At 39.3% G+C, this 19223-nt stretch overlaps 2 protein-coding genes across 12 annotated transcripts in view; one reads left to right on the top strand and one right to left on the bottom strand.

Moving 5' to 3' along the window:
• ptprt (protein tyrosine phosphatase receptor type T) overlaps positions 1 to 19223 on the top strand; it is a 328497-nt gene that overhangs the window by 74208 nt on the left and 235066 nt on the right. For all 11 annotated transcript variants that reach the window (XM_014413047.3, XM_014413046.3, XM_023155006.2 and 8 more), the window contains exons 3-7: positions 5167 to 5327; positions 6554 to 6664; positions 8289 to 8370; positions 9730 to 9845; positions 10602 to 10776. In XM_014413047.3, the coding sequence (XP_014268533.1) occupies positions 5167 to 5327; positions 6554 to 6664; positions 8289 to 8370; positions 9730 to 9845; positions 10602 to 10776 (645 nt within the window). The remainder of the gene's footprint in view (positions 1 to 5166; positions 5328 to 6553; positions 6665 to 8288; positions 8371 to 9729; positions 9846 to 10601; positions 10777 to 19223) is intronic.
• On the bottom strand, positions 16105 to 18422 carry LOC143418697 (E3 SUMO-protein ligase ZBED1-like). Its single transcript, XM_076884414.1, has 3 exons — positions 17954 to 18422; positions 17149 to 17768; positions 16105 to 17061 (listed from the first exon to the last, which is right to left on the bottom strand). The coding sequence occupies exons 1-3, from the start codon at positions 18420 to 18422 to the stop codon at positions 16666 to 16668; spliced, it is 1485 nt and encodes a 494-aa protein (XP_076740529.1). The 3' UTR covers positions 16105 to 16665.

The following is a 19223-nucleotide window of genomic DNA, read 5'->3' as shown; positions in this document are numbered from 1 at the left end:
AGCAGCACCAGGGGTTAAATACTTTGCTCAAAGGCACTTCAGCCGCTGACAGACACAGTCGCGGCGTCTGCTGCCCTTTGATGTAGACTGCTTTTGAAAAGTAAAAGTGAAATCTCAAACTCTCAGCAGTATTTGTGAAAACAGCTGGTCTCATGCGGCAATATGTGCTGGAACGTTTGTTGCACTGAGTTGACCCAGTTATTTTGATGTACGTGTAAGCGTTCGAGTGTGCTTATGTGTGCGTGTTGACACGGTAGACCGATTCATCAGTTTTTGTCACGTTAACAGATTGACCTCACACCTGGGAAACAATGTGTGAAATGATGGCTGTGTGCACTTGTTTTTGTGTGTCATAGTGTGTCTGTGTTTGCTATGACATTTGTGACCGAATGAAAACATCATTGTCGGTGTCTTAGCGATATTTCATTGTATCAAAATAGCTTTTTATAGGCGTCTGGGGCATCCATTTTGTTTGTGTTTTGTTTGGATGACATTGTTCCATATGTGTGAATATACAACGATAGGTGGATGCCGACCCAACTCTCTGGAGTGGGGCCTCAGGGGTTCTACTTCATTCCTCGGGTGCTCAATTAGATTGGGATAAAGTGTGTTTGGAAGCCAGGTCAACTCTTTGCGTCTAGTGCTTCGTGAGCAGTTTTTTCAGTGTTGTGGGACACACTGGTGCGTCACGTTTCTAACTAATATCCACAAGAAAGTCAGGACACAAGATTTCCCAGCAAAATGTAGTAAAATAATAAATTCGTTTAACCTGTGAAGGTCTTTAATATTGTGCCTTTTGTGTTTGTGGATACATTGTAACACTTCTGCTTCCTTCACACAGAGAGTTGTCATAGTGAGAGAAGTTTCTGGGTAACAGACATCACACGTATTGCTTGAGTGTCAGACTGACTCAAGTCTGCTTTAAAAAACAAACAAACAACAAAAAAAGCAGATAAACAAAAGTACCTGTGGAAGGAGCTTTACAGAGCATCAAAGGACAAAAAAAGGAGTATAGAGAGAGTGTGTTTATGTGTGAGTTTGTGTGAATAAGAAATGTAATCAGAGCCAGTTCGCTGTGGAAAGACCTGTTTAGAAACCCAGGCTAGATTAATTTTGCATGCACGCAGGCAGCGTACACACACAAACCGTCATTTAACTTCAGCAGTGAGACACACACCTCAGCTGTCAGGCAGGCCCACATCAAATTACCGTAACTTCAACAATATCAATACACACAGGCACACATAAACCATCACATTAACCATCATACTCTCAGACTTCCACAGTGCCGGAGTGGATTAGTTCCATTGAGTTGAAATGGATGAAATGTTTTGAGGCATCAGTCGTTTTCAGGCACCTCTGTATGTGTATTTGTGTTATTCAAGATCAGAATTCAGATAAGATTAAGGTTATGGTAATCTTCAAGGAATTAAAGTCAGTGACAGTAAACGTCAGTGTCCTTTGTGTATGGGTTTGCCCTGCCATTACAATCTATTGTCTTCACATCATTTCACTGCCTTTAAAATCAAGTATTTGAGTTATAAAGTATGAATTTCTCTCATGAAAATTATATTTGTGAATTGGAATCTTAGGAGGTGAAATCGAGCAAACAAATCTTTCTAATGGTTCTGTTAGGCTGCTAGAACTAGCTCTCACATTGTGACTGTACTTCAGTCAGCCAAGAGATAGCAAAGCCTTTCAATTTAGACTGTTAGGTCAAATTACACACCGAGCAGAAAGTGGGCAATCACTTTTAAAATAATTCTTTCTTTGCAGTAGAGCTGGGCGATAGAACGATAACGATATGTATCGCGATATAACTTTTACTCGATAGAGAAATTAAGCTATCGCGATAGACCTCGCCGCTCTTGTCCTCTTAAAATAAAAAAATAAAAAATAAAATAAAAAAAAAAGGTCAGCCAATCCAAACTAAGTAGCGCAGAGCCGAACCAATCACAGCCGCAGCGTCACGTCGCGTGACTTGTTACGTACAGCACAAGTGCCAAGCCGCACGTGTGTTTGTTTGGGAAGCAGCCAGTGGGTAATGGAGCCAGCGCATAATGGAGGACATGAGTGTGCCGACTAGAAAAATCAACCGAGCGTGACCGAAGAGAAAACAGATGATGGTTCCAATGCCGGAGAGATTGTCGAACGGAAGAGCCATAGAAGTTCCGTAGTGTGAAGGTGTTTCGGCTATTTCAAGTCTGACAAAAAACAGAGTAGCGTGCACTGTAAATTGTGCCGAAAGCAAGTCTGGAAATACAATAAACTGGTGCATGCGTCACACTGCGCGCCACGTTATTGTTTCGGTGAAATGAATTTCTACAATACTGTTACTGTTAATTCTACTCTCTGCAGTGTTTAAATGCTTACATATACACACAGTTACTGTCCCTCCACACATACGACTCGGTTCTGCTTCTATGCCGCAGCTTTGTTTACTTTTTCCCACCGAGGCTTCTAGACTTCTGATTGGCCAACATTTCTGCACGGTTAGGAATCTAGCGCCACCTACTGCTTTGGCATGTTCATAGCAGCGTTTTCTTTCATTTCTCCCTTTATGTGTGGACGGGATTATTTTTTTAAAACGAAAACGGAAAATCTCCGTTTTCAAAAATACCCGTGTACGTGTGGACGTAGCCTCAGTCTCTGACTGGAAGCGCTAATTCGTCATTCGGCTTTTGTCAGACTAAAGTAACTGTTAAAACTGTTTGAAAAGCTCAGCTATACAACAAGGAGAGATTGAGAATTTCCTTTTAGTTCTCAGTTTATTTGATATTGACAAAAGTTAGTCAGTTTTGTCTGTTCTTCTGTAAAACAAACTAAGATTTATTTTTAGAATTAATATTTTGTTTCTAAGTGGAATTGACAATTTAGTCTGTTTCGTTTGTTCTATTTTGAAACTTAAACGCTTTAGCGGCTGCCTTTTGTGTAGTTTGCAATATTTGCCTTTATTTATCTGAAAAAGTCTCATGTTCCTTAAGTACATCTACCCTGTTGAACTTATTATGGGAAATAAATATTTAAATAAAAACAAGCTGCTGATTATTTCACATTTTACTTGTGAGCAACGGCACATTTAAATCTTACAAATATAGTTATTTGGCTTATATCGTGATAGATATCGTTATCGCCTGAAATGAAAAAAACATATCGTGATATGAAAAAATCTCATATCGCCCAGCTCTACTTTGCAGCTTCTTCAATCTGGGAAGCACTGCTGTGCCAGTACTGACTTTCAGTTTGTCCAGACACCATCACATTTGCCTCTTTCCTTCACATTACTGTTTCTTTTCTTCCTTTTTAGATAAAACATAGATATCATCTTCATATCTTGAGTCTGCATGAGTTTTCTTTTCCCCCACATTTGGGATGCGAATGTATGTGACCGGTCTTTAGCAGCATACATAAAAATGATTAGGTGAAGCGACAACGTCAACTCTGGCCACTATAGTAAAGATGGAGGGGCAACATATTAATTTCCTCAAACTACTTTAAATTCATTGAAGAGAAGGCATCAACTTGTTGGAATACGTAATTAAACACTAATTGATGCATATTTATGAGTACAATATTGTTTTTTTTTTCTTCTAAATAACCTAAAGAAATGACTCACTGTATTTTTAAGCTCCCATATTTCTTCGTACTTTGATTCAGAACATTTTCATACATGCACAAGAACTCACGTTAGAAATGCACAGTCACATCTGCTTGATTCAGTATCTCTTCTTTCCCTTTTCTTGCCAGTATCCTAGTCACTTCAAACTCTCAGTCCACCTGATGGCAGTCAGCCAAATGGAGGAGGCCAACCCATAAAAGCTCCATCCTGCTCCATAAAGCACTGACTAAAACACACTTAAACAACGAGCCAACAGAGAAAATGTGTTTTACGTCTTAGTTCAGAACCCCAGGGTGTGGATACATTAAGACATTGATATACAGTTCTGGTGAATTAAAGACCCTGAGGTTTTTTGTTTTTTTTTTGCTTTATCAAGCATCTGGCGAATGTCACACAAAGCTAGTCAACTGTGTCCCAGCGTTTTAGTATTTAGAAATTAATTGTGTGTTCAACAGAAATTAGCCTACAAAGTCATGTTGCAGCATGTTTCTGTCATTGCTACATTTACAGGATAAATCCATCAAGAAGATGTTTATTTGTGCAGCAAAAGTAATAGTGGTACGACAACTGGGTTGACCTTTTTTATGTGCTTAAACAAAAACAAAACAAGTCTAAATGAATAACCAAGTAATTCTCAGGGTTACAGCTGGTTTACTTTGTGGATATTTGTGCTGCAGCCTAAATGCAGTGGTACACATAACAAGATGTTAATGACACCTTGAAAATTATTTGAATGGTATGGAGCAAAGCAACCAAAAGAACCAGTTATCAGAAGTGGCAGATTAAGTCTGAATTCCGCATACCCTGGAAAATGTTTTTCACACAGTATTGACTTAGGGCTGTTCGATATAACGATATATATCGGATGACGATATAAAAATGTCTATCGTTTCTTTTTACGCTATCGTTTGTTTCGTGGTGTCGCAAAATAAACTGTTTACGGCAATATTTTTTCATCGTTTTGATGGTCACTGTAGTGGCTATATTAATTTCTTAACGTTCTCTCTTTCTCTTTCTCATATATTTTATATAACCACACTATGGAGGGACAAGCGCCTGTTTTTATGCGTTGTGGTTAGCAACAACGACGGTAACAGCATCGGGTGTCCGCTTGTTTATGTTCCACATAAACCTTTCACAATAAAGCTCAAGATCCTGTTGAGACTTTTCAAACTAAACTGAATCACTTGAAAGAGCAGATTATTTACGGATGAGAATTAAATGGCCTTTACAACTTCTGTCTAAAAATGTATAGTTTCATGCATCGGTTAAAAAACTCGACTCCAGCTACAGTACATGACGCGCAGCTGGAAACACTTCCCGCAAGACGAGCTGCCCGAGATTCACAGAATTTACAGAAAATGTTACATTTTTGTGATTTATATCGTTATCGGGACGATAGAATTCTTATATCGGGATATGAGATTTTGGTCATATCGCACAGTCCTAATATTGACCAACTTTGTTAGGTTCAATGAAAGACTCATTATTGATAATGGAACAACAGCTATTTCATTAGTGTCATTTTTGTATTTTTGTTTCTGTAGGTTCGTTCATGGTGGTGAACGCTTCAGGCCGGGCATCAGGTCAGAAGGCTCACTTGTACATGCCCACCCTGAAGGAGAATGACACCCACTGCATCGACTTTCTTTACTCTCTATCCAGCCGGGATGGAGCCAGCCCAGGCACACTCAATGTCTATGTCAAGGTGTGTGTTCAGTGTGTGTGTGAATGACAGGGCGGGAGCGGGTAGATTGACATATGAAGGGCTTGATGAAACTTGAACATGTACACAAACAAACACACCTCTGTTCTCTGTTAGGAGGGATGAAGTTAGCCCTCCGGCACTAAATATCTATCTGTGTGTGTGTGTGTGTGTGTGTGTGTGTGTGTGTGTGTGTGTGTGTGTGGCTGTGTGTGTGGCTGTGTCTGTCTGTCTGTCTGTGTGTGTGTCTGAGAGAGAGAAAGTAAGAGAGAGAAAGGGAGAAAGAGAATAAGTGATAGGTAGGTAAACAGAAAGTCATCATCTATTCCCTTTTAGCAGGGATCAAGTTAGCTGTAGTATAGGCTGCTAGATAGCAGAGCTCTTGATTTTTATGTAGTTTGTGGACTTTTAGAAAGAAGGTATTATTTTCAGCTTGCTTCTATTAATGGACTCAAAAGCTGATTACGAATACCAACCATTAAAGTAAGCTAACAGTAAACATTAGGAGTAGCTGCCATGGGATAGAACAGTAGTAGGTATGGACTTGCAAGAATGAATTTTTTATGTTAAAGTACGAATGCACTCATGGGCACCTGAGTAGAATTAAGAAGAAGCTATGAATGGTGAATGGAGATATGAAAAGACAGAGTAAAGAGGGAAACTGGAGAAATATAAAGCTGTGTGGAAGGCATACAAAGAAAAGAAATGGCATGAAGACACTGATGAAGGTATGGAAACGAGTAAGGAAGGTGAAATGCTACAGCTTTATTATACAGAAGCATGGTGAAAAACCCATCAAAAAAATTTGAGGATTTGGCTTTGAAAACAGTTCATGAGTGAAACGACTTTATGAGTAATGTGTCTAAATGTGAAATAAAAATGGAACATCATTGTCAATAATGGTAGATACAGCTGATAAAGTTAGTAATCCTGGAAATTATGTGTTTTCCTTTATACAGCTCTACATATTCAGCTGTCTCCATACTATGACGTCTATAACTTCTATAGTTCTATGACTGCAGACGTTTGTGCAATTGATTCAGACACGGCTTAAAATGCAAAACTATTCACAGTAAAATGTAATATGTCAGGTTATAATGGGAAACAGCATGTTACTGTTGGATTCAGTAGTTTTCTTACTGCAGTTTGTTAGTTTTACCCTTTTCTTCGTTTTATCCACTAACTCTGCTTTAATTAAACCGTGCCTCTTTTTCTCTCCCTGCCTGCAGGTGAATGGAGGTGCTCAGGGTAACCCAGTGTGGAATGCCTCTGATACTGTCACTGAAGGTTGGGTGAAAGCTGAATTGGCTATTTCTACATTCTGGCCCAACTCCTATCAGGTACTACAAATGCACACAAGTCCTCTGGACATACTCTCACAGACATTGTTTAGGTACTGTACTGCTTAGATGCACATAAATAACAACAAATATGTCATCATCCAAAAACACGTGGATCTAACTGTAGGTTGAGCACAAAAGGTACATTTCATGACAGTCATTCTTTAATGACTTTCTCTGTTGTGTACGTGTGTGTGTGTGTGTATTGGTCGGTTTAAGGTACAGAGACATACCCTGCTGTGTTATTTTATGAGGCTCCACAAAAGCAACTCTGTTGTACCTAATGACTGAGCTGTGCTCAGTAAATGCAGGCACCCCTGCGTCTCACACAGATACAAGGCACAATGGTAATCAAAGTGAATTAAATGTCAGTGTGTCTCTGTGCATGTTTCCTTCCCTAATAAAGAGTCACCACCTGGGGGGGAAATAGCACTCAGTACAGTACAGAGTACTGGAGGCCACTGAGGGCAGAAACAAGTTTTAAAGACAATTTAGTTCCTCTTTTGAATTGTTTAACTGTTCTAGATCAATAATTTGTTTGTTATTGGAATATCATATCAACATAGAGTGCTAGATATTTGAATATTCAGATATTCCCCAGTGGGAATGCATCGAAAAATAAAAAAAAAATTCTGACAAAATCTCACTAGAAAAATATTAGAGACACAAAACTGTAAATAGTGAACAACACGTATGCTTATCAGGGTCAAATCAGCACCAGCCTTTGTTTATATAGCGAAACAAATATGTGCAATCAAAGTTGGGAATAGAAATCCCAATTTCACACAGTGACATGCTATTACACAAATCAAAATAATGTTGTAAATGCTTATAATTTCAAATTAAATTCAGTTTACCAACACTGTAAACAACATTGTCAAACTGTTGCTAATACAGCAAAGCTTTAGCAGTGACTGTGACTTTTAGAAACTTGATATGTATGCCAAAAGGGATTTATTTTTGAAGTAACAGAGGAGAGTAAAGACTTCCCAGAAGTCTTAAGTATTCAGAGTGAGTCGCAGCTGATACTGCTGAGAATCCTGACAAGTACAGCACAGAGGTGTGTGTGTGTGTGTAGCGTGCGTAGTGTGTATGAGTCTATATATGTGTGGGTCAGGAGTGCATGGCCCCTTGACAGCCCTGCTGACACCCTGTTCTCATCCTGAGAGTTTACATAAACTCTGTTGGAAAATATAAGGGACTGTCCTGTTGGGAGAGTAAAATGAGAAAGACACAAAAGAGCAATTAAAAATAGGAAGGAAAAATAGAGGAAAATGCGAAAATATAGAGAAAATATGGGATGATGGAAAAGTCTGAAAAGTACAACATAGATAAAGCGTGGAAGAAAACAGGAGGAAAAGTAGAGGAGGTTTAAATGAAGAAGAGAGGAAGAAGGCAGAGGAGAGGCAGCATATGTGCTTGGCATAAGGATGGAGACAGAAGGGATGAAGTGAAAAGAGGAATAGTTGCTGACTTTTAGTGGAAAACTCCCCTGGGGTTCCCATATGAGCTTCATAGGGATGTCAAGATGTTCCAGTTTGTGAAAGAAAGTTCTTATTTTTGAATTTCATTATAACGCTTGCATTTCTTTCATTCTTTCTTCCTTTCTTCTGTCTGGTCTAAGGTAATATTTGAAGCCGTTTCAGTCCAAGGCCACCCAGGTTTCATCGCCATTGATGACATACGAGTTCTGGCTCACCCATGCCGTAAGTGGGAGAGATTGTGAATGTGTTGTGATGGTTGACCCTGCACAACTGTAGCCCTGCTGAGCATCATCTGTTTTATAGATGTCGCACACTTACACACACAAAAACACAGCATAAAGGACAGATTGTGAGGGTCGCAGACAGATTGTAGAGAGCAAGGAAGAAGGTCCAGACCCAGGGTCTTCATCACTCAAATGTGACAAAAACACTTTGCTTCACAAAACTCTGGACTGCTTATTGCCACAGTCTGAGGTCTACTTACTGCGCCCTGCCTTCTCAGTATTCTGCAACTCCTGACATTCTCCTTCTGCTCCTATTAACTGTTTATGTTGTTTCAGGAATCAAAGTTTTACACTCAGTTTTACGTCTATTTTATAGATAGGAATCAAATCATACTTAGTCATCATATTAGAGCAGTATAGCTAAATTAATTGATAAATGATATTGCATTCATTTTGAAAGGATTATAAATGAAAATGAAAAGTATTTTATTTTTAATCACTCCACTAGTATTATCTTTGTATTTTATCTATGTTCGGTCTGTCCACCGTGGTTCTCTTGCTGATCCTCTCCTCAGCCCTTCTTTCTATCTGCCTTGTATCTTTCCTTTGAACAGCCGACGCAAAACAATCAGTTCACCTTTGCAAGCCACTAATCGTATTATTCAAAAAGAGAGCAAACATATTTACAGTGTAAGGAAAAACTAAAATCCAATTTAATTTTAAAAAGACTGAGGAAAAAGATGACTATAAAAATAATGAAAGATTTTCAAAAAAAGCAAATCTAAGTTTTTGCCCTTGTCATTTGCAACAAGCTGACCATTAATGTCAGGACAAATTATCATTGTTGAGTGATCGATGCATACTCTGTTAGTCTTATCTATGTCTGCAGACAGTCAAAATGAAATTAACCAGTCGCAGGCTGGTCTCAATGGCAGACCAAAGTCACCCAGCTGTCTGTCTCACTGACAGACCTTTGCATCTGTCTCATGGCCACAGAATTTCTCTGCCGTAGTCCAGACAATGTTAAGCTCTCCTAGAACTGAATTAGTATCGTTCATGGTTTCCCTGAAAGTGCTGTTTCTTGTTGCTAGCATGAATCTAGTGTGAACTCTTAAACTGTAACAGTAACACTTTGAGCAGCAAGCAATTTATTTTTTATTAGCATGTTAATTTTGGGTAATTGGGATATTGTTTATCATTTAAATAATTTATTTGTTTTTGCAGACTATATATGCATTTGATGACTTCAACAACATTGAATTCAACGTGTATAAAAAAAAGACCAAGAAGAATGGATTTATATTTATCCTGACTTTTACACATCTATATCATCAGCACATTGCTGTCTGTGTTGCAGGTAAAGCCCCACACTTTCTACGCCTGCAGAATGTGGAGGTAAATGTGGGTCAGAATGCTACTTTTCAGTGTACTGCTGGAGGGAAGTGGTCTCAGCATGATAAACTCTGGCTGCAGGTGAGTATGTTCACGTTAGTAAAACTGTGCATAAATGGATATATATACATATATGTTTGTTAAAAGGAGGGACAGAATACCACAAACCAAACCATATTTACCCAATTTACCCAACTTGGGGACACAAATATGAATATATAAAAAAAGTGTACTAACAGTATTACTAATGTCAACAACACTGCACATTTATAGACATCAGTACCTACAGTACGTACTGCTGTTTACACCTGGAACTTCTTCCTAGACTTTAATTTTAATGGACATATAGGATAAACGGGTATATATTTTTCAATAAACTAAAAGAAACTAAAAGAAAATTTAAACCACTGAAAGGCCAACATAACAGATAAAGTTATTATTCATATATTATTCTTAATTTTATTTTATAGTATTGTTTGGTGAACATCCCAAGTATTACCAGCTCTATTTCAGAATTGATTAAAACTCCTTGTTCTGCTTTGCACCAGTGATTCCATCCTTGCACGTGTGATTTGTTTATGCGCCTGAGTGTATATGCTGTGTGCAGCCATGCCTATGTACTCATTCTGCTTTACATCCATGTGCATTGGCAAGCTTACATGTTTTCACTAAATGAGTATGTACTGCTGAGAATGCTCCAAAGGAGATCAGTGACCCTCCTCACCCAGGGGGTCTATATCTGAGAGTATGATACCACAATCATACGCAAAGCAAAAAAAATGACAGTAAACACTTGGAGTCTTTGTTGAAAACTCTCTGGTCTTTTCCACCATGCAGCAATGGAATGGTAAAGACACAGCCCTGATGGTGACCAGGGTGGTGAACCACAGACGTTTTTCTGCGACCGTTAGCGTTGGCGACACATCTCAGCGCAGCACAAGCCGCTACCGGTGTGTCATCCGATCAGACGGTGGATCTGGGGTGTCCAACTACGCTGACCTCATTGTTAAAGGTACGTTCATCTGTTTAACTTCTTTAAACTACAAAAACAAGATGATTTATCTTTCATTTAAAACCAGAGCATCGGAAAGGAATTTTGATGGATATAAGTAGAGCATTGTTCAACAAATCAGATCAGAAAGGATGCAGTAAAGTGGGACAGTTTCTTTAGAAAGTGAGAAACAAGCCTGGGTTGTGGTTGTGTAGTTGCGTGTGCATTTGGCTGTTGCTCATTAGGGATGTGAGAATGCTGAGGATAGAATACTGAATAGATTTGAGAATAGTGCCTAGAACTCACAATGAGCCCTCATTCACTCAGTTTCTGCCCGTCTTTGTCCATCTTTTAGTTCATTTTCTTCCCAGTATGTTGATTCTTATTCCCTCCCTTTCCCACAATCTTCAAAACTCATACTGCTATTTTGTTTAGTTATTTTAAATATATATGAAAAAAAAGATTTTTTTTATCCTCTGAATGTTCATAGTAACCTAATTAAAAGATGATTTTGTAATAGTTTATAATAGTTTCTTCTTGATTAGGTCAAAGGAAGAGTACAGCAGTACTTCAGCAGGACTGCAGATAAAAGTTGGATAGAAAACCTTTTGGGTCATCTGTTATCATATACAACTCACAGAACTACTCAAGATATCCACATCCCAAAAAGTTGATTCTGTTCACCTGAACGTAGCGTTTTCAGTGGGATGTGTACATCCACTGGGTGATGTGTCCACTGGCCTGTAGGTGTAAATAGACTGCGGAGTCGTGGCCTGACGAGTTAGCTCTTCTGTGTTGTGCCATCCACTTAAGCAGAGGTTGTTTGATGACAAAACGTTTCTCCCACTGAAAACGCTATGTTCAGATGAACAGAATCAACTTTTGGGGATTTCCTTACCTGGATGATTAAGCAGGCATCAAGACAGAGATATCGAAATATTTCAAACCTATAAGAAATGTGTGATATGCACACAGGTGTGATGTAATGGGGTAGCTAAACATGCAATGTAAAATAGAGACAATTTAAACACTAGCATATCAACAATATAAAAGAAATGCAAGAACATGCAGAGAATACATCATGCTGCCAAACATAAAAAAACCTAATTGTCTCAGATAAGCTGAAACTATGCTTATAAAGCAAAAATAGAAGGTAATCATTAATCTGACTAATGCTAAAGAAAGTAGCAATGATTTGCTTACAAAACTGATTCTTTTTTCTGTCTCCTGCCTGCTTCTTCTTTTCTTCTTCAGTGTTTTGCTTTCATCTCTTCTCACCTCCTGTTTCCTCTGCCCCCGTAGTGTACTGTTCTGTGCTGTTCGACAAATCCTCTCACTGAGGACATTCAAATACTCTAATGCAATCTATCAACTCTGTGACAGGGTAAAAATATGAAGGAAAATCTGCCATTTAGCAAGTTATTCCCTCTCCCATGATTCTTGTGAACAACAGGAAATATGGTCCTGTCCTGCTGAGAAGGATATTGATGTACTGAGTAGGCTGGATAATATTGTTGTAAGGACTTTGATAGAATTATAGCATTGCAGCTATCTGTTGTTGTCAGACATAATTACATTCTTTTACCTCTCCCCATCTCCTTCTGTTGCACTGTGTTTTTAATTCTTTTTTTATAACGATCTTTGTCTCCACCTCCAACTTGTGGACTTCATGAAGTTCTGAATAAATAGGAAATAATCATTCATTTTTTTCAATGTTGACCTGATCGACGTAGCGCCTGCTAAAGGGCTTTCTGTCTCTCATGAAGTCTATAAAAGGGTTCAGTTAGTTATTGCTCAACATAGTGAATACTTGTATTTTAGCACTGATACTTAATTATATGTGAAGCAACACGGAAAAAGATGCGAACACCAAGCAATGTATGCTAATATGTTAGCCTATTAGCACTCTACGATTCTCTTAAGGTAGCTTTCTTGCAGCATGGCACACAACAAAAGTAACAGGTATTTTTTCCTGGCATTTATCCTTTAAGAAATAAAGTATAAGACCCCAAGCTCACAACTTTTATTCTCTTTTTAAGTGTCCTTGACCATGACACTGAAGCCCTATGTGTTCAGTCACTGTAGAGCTGAGTTTATGCTTGATCGCTTGACATTCTCCGGGGCTGCCTTTTGACAGCATCTTGTGTTGCATCCTGACCAAAGTTTATAACCAGGGAAAAGGGGTCCAAACACAAAGGAATGGTTTTCTGCAGTTATAGTGTAACATACCCTTCAGTCCATGGGTTCCACTATTTATCATATATAAATAGTATATATCTTGTGTTTATTTAAGAATAGAGTGCTCCCAGTGAAGCTTAAAGTAGATGTCTAGGATGCATTTCCCACAAACACACCTCTCTGCCCTAAAATATTTAGTGTGAAATATATATATTTTTTTATATGTATTAAATATATAATCGTGCGGCGCAAGGGGGATTGAACTGTGTTTGTTTTTAATGGAATTTGAATTGCATCACTGAAATCCGTTTCAGTGCAGAGGCGCTCCGGCCTAAATTATGTTCTCAATGCATATTTGGTTTGAATTATGCTGTTAACCTTATTTGGTGTGAAGGATGTTTTAATCTGAAGGGAGGCTGGAATGTGTAGCCTGTGTGTGTGTGTGAGTGTGCTGTTTTGATTAGATGATAGTCCAGGGACTGAAATTGTCATTACCATCTGTTAGCAGAACGCACAGACTGTACTCCTGAGAACATCCAAATGTGTGCGAATGCGTGCGTGTGTATTGCTTACCTTACTGAATGTGTCTGTGTGCATGCGTGTGTTTCTGTGTCTTACTCCTGTGTGTATGTGTTTGTGTTTGTAGCTCAGGTGCTGTCAGCCATGCATTGTGCCAGGGGAATAGCCCATGCCAACACAGTGAACGAGCGAGAACGGAAAAATTAAACACACGCACATGCATGAACACACCTCCCCGAAGCCCTGTGTGCACAGTGTGTGCTGCTAAATGTGTGTAAATGTGGCATTGTCCTTGATTCACACGTTAGTGTACTTGTGAGTTTTCTAATCTATTCATTCATGTGCTGTAGAAACATCCTGTGTGGTTTAATTTCTCTCTGGGCGTGTGTATCATCATGCCTTTTCATTTGTGTTTTCACATGTAAGGTATCGTAAGGTTTTCAAATTAATTTGTGCAGGTATGTGTGTGTTTGTGTCTTCTTCCAGGCTTTCTAAGTGAAATCAGGGTTAATTAGTGTGTTTTTCAGCCAGGTGTGACAACAGGAATCTGGAGAGACTCTTCTAATCTGACAGCACCCTGTGTGACTGTATGTCTGTCTCCCATACATGCTCATGCATGAATATTCATTTTGTGACACAATAATGCTGACCAGCTGAGCAGATGATTTCTTCCTTGTTGACTAAATTAGAAAAGACAGCTGAAATGAAATGTTCTGAATCAGCCGAGCTACTGCCTGGTGGAGGTAAATTTCTTTATTACTCAGTACAGTTAAACTCATTACAGCTAAACCTATTCCAGGATAAAATGACTGAACTGAGCAAAAATTGGCATGTGTAGCAACTTTCAAGTAACTCTTTTTGCGGTGTTTTGTTTGCAAAAAAATCGGACAATACTGGGGAAGATTTGGGTTCTATAATACTGCCAGAGCCAAAGAAAGACATTTTACCCACTGGTCTTCAGATTTTAACATTCATCTGAAGAACGTGGAGCAAAAGCAGACGGAAGTCAGGCTTTTTAAGTATAATGCACAGCTTTACACCTCTTCTGTCATCTTTCCATCATTCAGTGTCCATATTATTGTTTCACCTTACTTCTTTCTTATTCATGCCTCTGCCTGACTTCACACCTCTCTTGAAGTTAATATACGGCAAGGAAAACATGCAGTGACAGCCGTTAGTTGTCAACAGCACCTCCTCCTCCTCCACCTCCTCGCCTCTTTAAAAGCATTACATCTTTGCATTAAAGATAACCTAGTGTGGTTGTTCTTTTGTGTCATGTATATGTGGTTATAATGGTGCTTGCTCATATTAACACTAAAAATAAGTATATGTAAGTGGAAATGGTGATAAAGTCACTAACATATACTCCTCTAGAAGACAAAGGGGACTAGATGGGATTGGAAGAATAACTGGAAACTGTAAATGTAAAATGAATGCACTGTCTCCAATACACTAAGAAAAAATCCAGTTGCAGTTAAAAAAGCATGTCAACAAAATGACTGAAAGCATGCAACGCTTCCACACAAGCCAGGCACAAAGTTTCCCAAACAGACACTCACGGCTATAGAAAGTTTAGCAAAACACATACACACATCTACACCCACACACACACGCACACAGATGTTTTTCAATGCTCCTGTGCGTTTCTCATTTGTATTGCTCTTGTAGAACAGATGCAGTCAAAGCCCCAGGGCAACAAGGTCTCAACCATACCCCCGGCTGTACTTGTGTTTGGGTGTGTGTGTGTGTGTGTGTTAAAGAGTGAGCAAGCCTACATGCTGACATGTCTCAGGGAGTATGAATTTAGGTTGTATTTGAGTTGTGAATGTGGTGTATTGTGCATGGGCATCAGTGTGTATGTGTGTACTGTTCTGTCTGTCATAGATAAGACTCAGTGGGGCGTAGCAGAGATCCAGGAGAGCCACTGACAGCCAGTGCCCTGTGGACACCATGCAGAGTGTGTGTAATGGTTATGTGTGCGAGTTCCCCAGGAATATGGCCACATTTTTCTAAGTCTCCCTCGGTGGTCATAAAGCTGATTGTAGTCCAAGAATTAGACCTAGCAGTGCCACTGCAATGTGTAAGGGTCTCTGAGTGTGTATGTGTGTGTCTGCATACTGTATATGTGTGTTTGTCCATAGAGCTTTCAGTCGCCCAAAGCACATTCCCAGCATCTTCTGTGTGTCTGTTCCTTGATAAGGAAATCAATAGGAGAGTGGACAGCTCAGCTGTATGTGTCAGATCTCTAGAAACTCACTGACGCTCTGAACCCCCACTGGGTGTGAACACAACACAACCTTCAATTTATAAAAATAACTGTTGGAAACTATGTTAGACTTCCAAGTGAGGAGTTTTATTCCAAAATGAGATGTCAAACATTTAAAAGGCAGACAAATGCGATGTCAAACATTCACACGAAAATCAATTTCCAAGTTTTCCAAGCAGTTGTTTGCAATAATATTTGCACAAATGATGCCATCTTCTTAAAGCCTTAACTTATCTACATGCACAGTTCATTCTGTAAACAAACCTGACATTCATTTTAGATGGTTTATGCCCTCAAGATATTAGGGAGGCTTTCATAGTTTGACATAGAACACAAGTGTCAGAACAACCAGCTGTAAATACTTATCAAAACTAGGGCTGCACGATATTAGGAAAACCTGCGATGTGCGATAACTGTGATCAATACTGCGATAACGATATGACTTGCGATAAAATAAATAGCAAAAAAAAAACAAAAAACAAATACATAATTTCCGTTTTACTGCACAGTTTTATTTAATGAAAGCTGCTGTATTAGCAGTGTAACAACAAAGTGCAGTCAAACATTGAAACATTGCCCCCATAAAAAAATTTCTGAGGCTTGAATTCTGAAAGACATCCTTCCCGGTCTCTATAATTAGTTTTAAATAAACATAACTTAAATTATACTGCAAATTATCTCTATGCAGTTGTTCATCATTTTACCACTCACCAAGTAGTTATGATGCAAGTCAAAACTGGAGTGGAAACTTTACTAGATTAAACTATAGGTAAGAACTTGTCTGCTGTGGGAACACACCAAAGAACAATTGTCTACCTTTGTGGTCGTACTGGCCAAGACTAATATTATCAACAATTAAGAACAATGTAGGTAGTGTATTTTTGTAATTTTTTGAAAAAAAAAAAGGTTTCTCTATCTTGCATTCATCCTTCCTGAGTGAATGTTTTTTATGGCAAGTTCTTGTTAAGGAAAACCAACATGTTTACTCTCCAAGGTTTTAAACATGTGCGCTGACATGTTACTATGTTTCCTGATGTACTAAAAAGTCTCTCTGAAGGTGAGCTACTTGCAGGTATGCAGAGATACTTCCTTGCAAGCTTGCTTAGCTGTGGGAATGTCATTTTGTGGAGTTTCCACCATGCCAAGGGGTCTTCCTCACTGTCTATGGCCGTGGATAGCAAGTAGCTGTTAAGCTCAGCTTCAACAGCTTGTGAGAGATGCATAAAAGAGGAGGTAGGGATTGGAGCTGCCTTGAAGAAACTGCCCAGGGACTTTTTTGCCTTCTTCAGGGGACGACTGGGTGGATCATCTGTCTGGGCCTCTGGTTCAGCGGAGCTTCTCTCCTGGAACAGAAAGCAGATTATAAGAAAAGTAAACATTTTGGACTAAATATGAATTGAAAGGTTTTATATATAAGCATGCATGAATACCTTCTGTGCCACTGCTTCCATTTCTGACATCACTCTGGTCTTGATGTCTGAGACTCGATCAGTGCTGGTGTAGCTGACTTTAAATCTGGGATCCATGAAGCACGCCATGTCCATAAGTTCCTGGGTAGCTGGATTTTCATATTTAGTAATCAGGTACTCGAGGATTTTCTTCTTAATTGATTTTGTCAAATCACTGTCTTCTTCCTTCTCTGCAAGCACCGACGTCTTCATCAGATGAAGGACTGGTTTTACATATGAAACACTAACGTAGCTCTCACCAGACAGGGCATCTGTAAAGTCTTGCAGGGGGTGTAATGCCTGGTTGACAGACTCCAGTACCTCAAGATCCTGCCAAGTAGGAATCAAGTGTCTTGATTTCTTGTCTGCTGAGATGACATCAGAAATGGCCCGCTGCTGCTCCAGGACTCTCTCAATCATCTTCTGCCTGGAACCCCACCTGGTTGGGCATTCTGTGATCAGTGTGTGCTCTGGGAGGTTGAGCTTCTGCTGTGCTTTTTTCAGAGCCATCTTTGCTTTCCAGCTGTGGCAAAAATGTCCAACTAACTTTTTGCAAAGTCCAATGGCTCGGGCAATGCGGGCATCATCTTTGATAGAATTTTCTGGAGAAATAAGAGGAAACAAAAAAACTGTCATGTTTAAAACCTTTTTTTAAAAAAAAAAAAACTAATTGAAATTTATAACTAAAGTTGTCTAAAAAGGTAACATTATCCTTATCAATATCAATTTGATAATAATGTATAGCACATTTTCATTGCTAAAAAGATCTGCCTTGAATAAAACTTACCGATTGCAAGGTGCAGCCTGTGTCCAAAACACTGAAGTCTGACCCAGTTGTTTAGCTCTGTGGCTCTCACAACATTGGCACCGTTGTCTGTGGTGATGCACACTTGTCGATCTTCTTTAAGATCCCAGCTGGCTAACACCTCACGTAATACATGGGCTATATTTTCACTAGTGTGGGAGTCTGGAAAATACACAGTCTCTAGACACCGTGTTTTCAGTTCAAAGTCTTCGGTGAGGAAGTGCACTGTGAAACTCATATATGGTTCCGTTGTACGACTTGACCATAGGTCTGTAGTGCTTGCGTAGTTTTCAGCTTGGCTCAGTTCAAACATGACGGTCTTGCGGCATGTTTCATACATTTGTGGAATGGCGACATGTGAAAAGTAGTTTCGTGAGGGGATGCGGTATCTCTGGTCCACTTTATGTATCAGACTGGTGAAGCCCTCTCTGCTAACTGTATTTATAGGCATCATGTCTTTAGCCAAAAAATGTGTAATGGCCTCTGTTATTTCTTTGTACCGCTTCGACGTTTTCTCATAAGGAATTCCACTTGAAAAACTCTGATACAGAGACGGCTGTTGGACTGCTGCGCTCTTTGTCTTAACATTAGCAACCTTTGTTTGGCTAGCCCTATCTTTCTGGAACTCTTCAAACAGTTCTCTGTGGTTGTATTGAAGATGATGGTGGAGATTAGTCGTGTTTCCTCTGGTGGTTGCCACGAGTGTTCGGCAAGTTTTGCAGAGTACCTGTGTTTGGAGAACGTCGTCTTTATCAAATCCAAAGTACCTCCAAATAAGTGAGGTACTATTTTTTTTTTTTAGCCACGAGTTCAGTAGCATTCTCGTCACGCGTCTCGCTCTCAGCCATTACAACTCTGACTCGTTGCTGCAGCGTTGTTCGCGCCCGACCTGCGTAGGAGGCGGGCCTCTAATCCATTTGATTGGTTAATGCCGTGAAGGGCTCTATTCGACTGGTCAAATGTGTAAATGGATTTCTTTGATTGGTAAATTCTTTACAGCACGTGTGTAAACATTTTAAGGTACCCAATTATCGCAGTTTACGCCGTCTTTTGCGATGGGCCCATCGCGCAGGCTGATATCGCGATGACAATAAATTTTCGATTTATCGTGCAGCCCTAATCAAAACAGCATTTCTGTGAAAAATACAACAAGGTAATGCGAATGTCATGACTGTGTTTTTCCACTGATAGTTTGTGAAAATGTGCATTAAATGTACATCAACATGAAATAAAAACACATCAAGAAAGTGAA

Source organism: Maylandia zebra, linkage group LG5 (assembly GCF_041146795.1).
Source record: "Maylandia zebra isolate NMK-2024a linkage group LG5, Mzebra_GT3a, whole genome shotgun sequence".
Lineage (NCBI taxonomy): Eukaryota > Metazoa > Chordata > Actinopteri > Cichliformes > Cichlidae > Maylandia > Maylandia zebra.
This window is presented reverse-complemented; position numbering and strand designations above follow the sequence as displayed.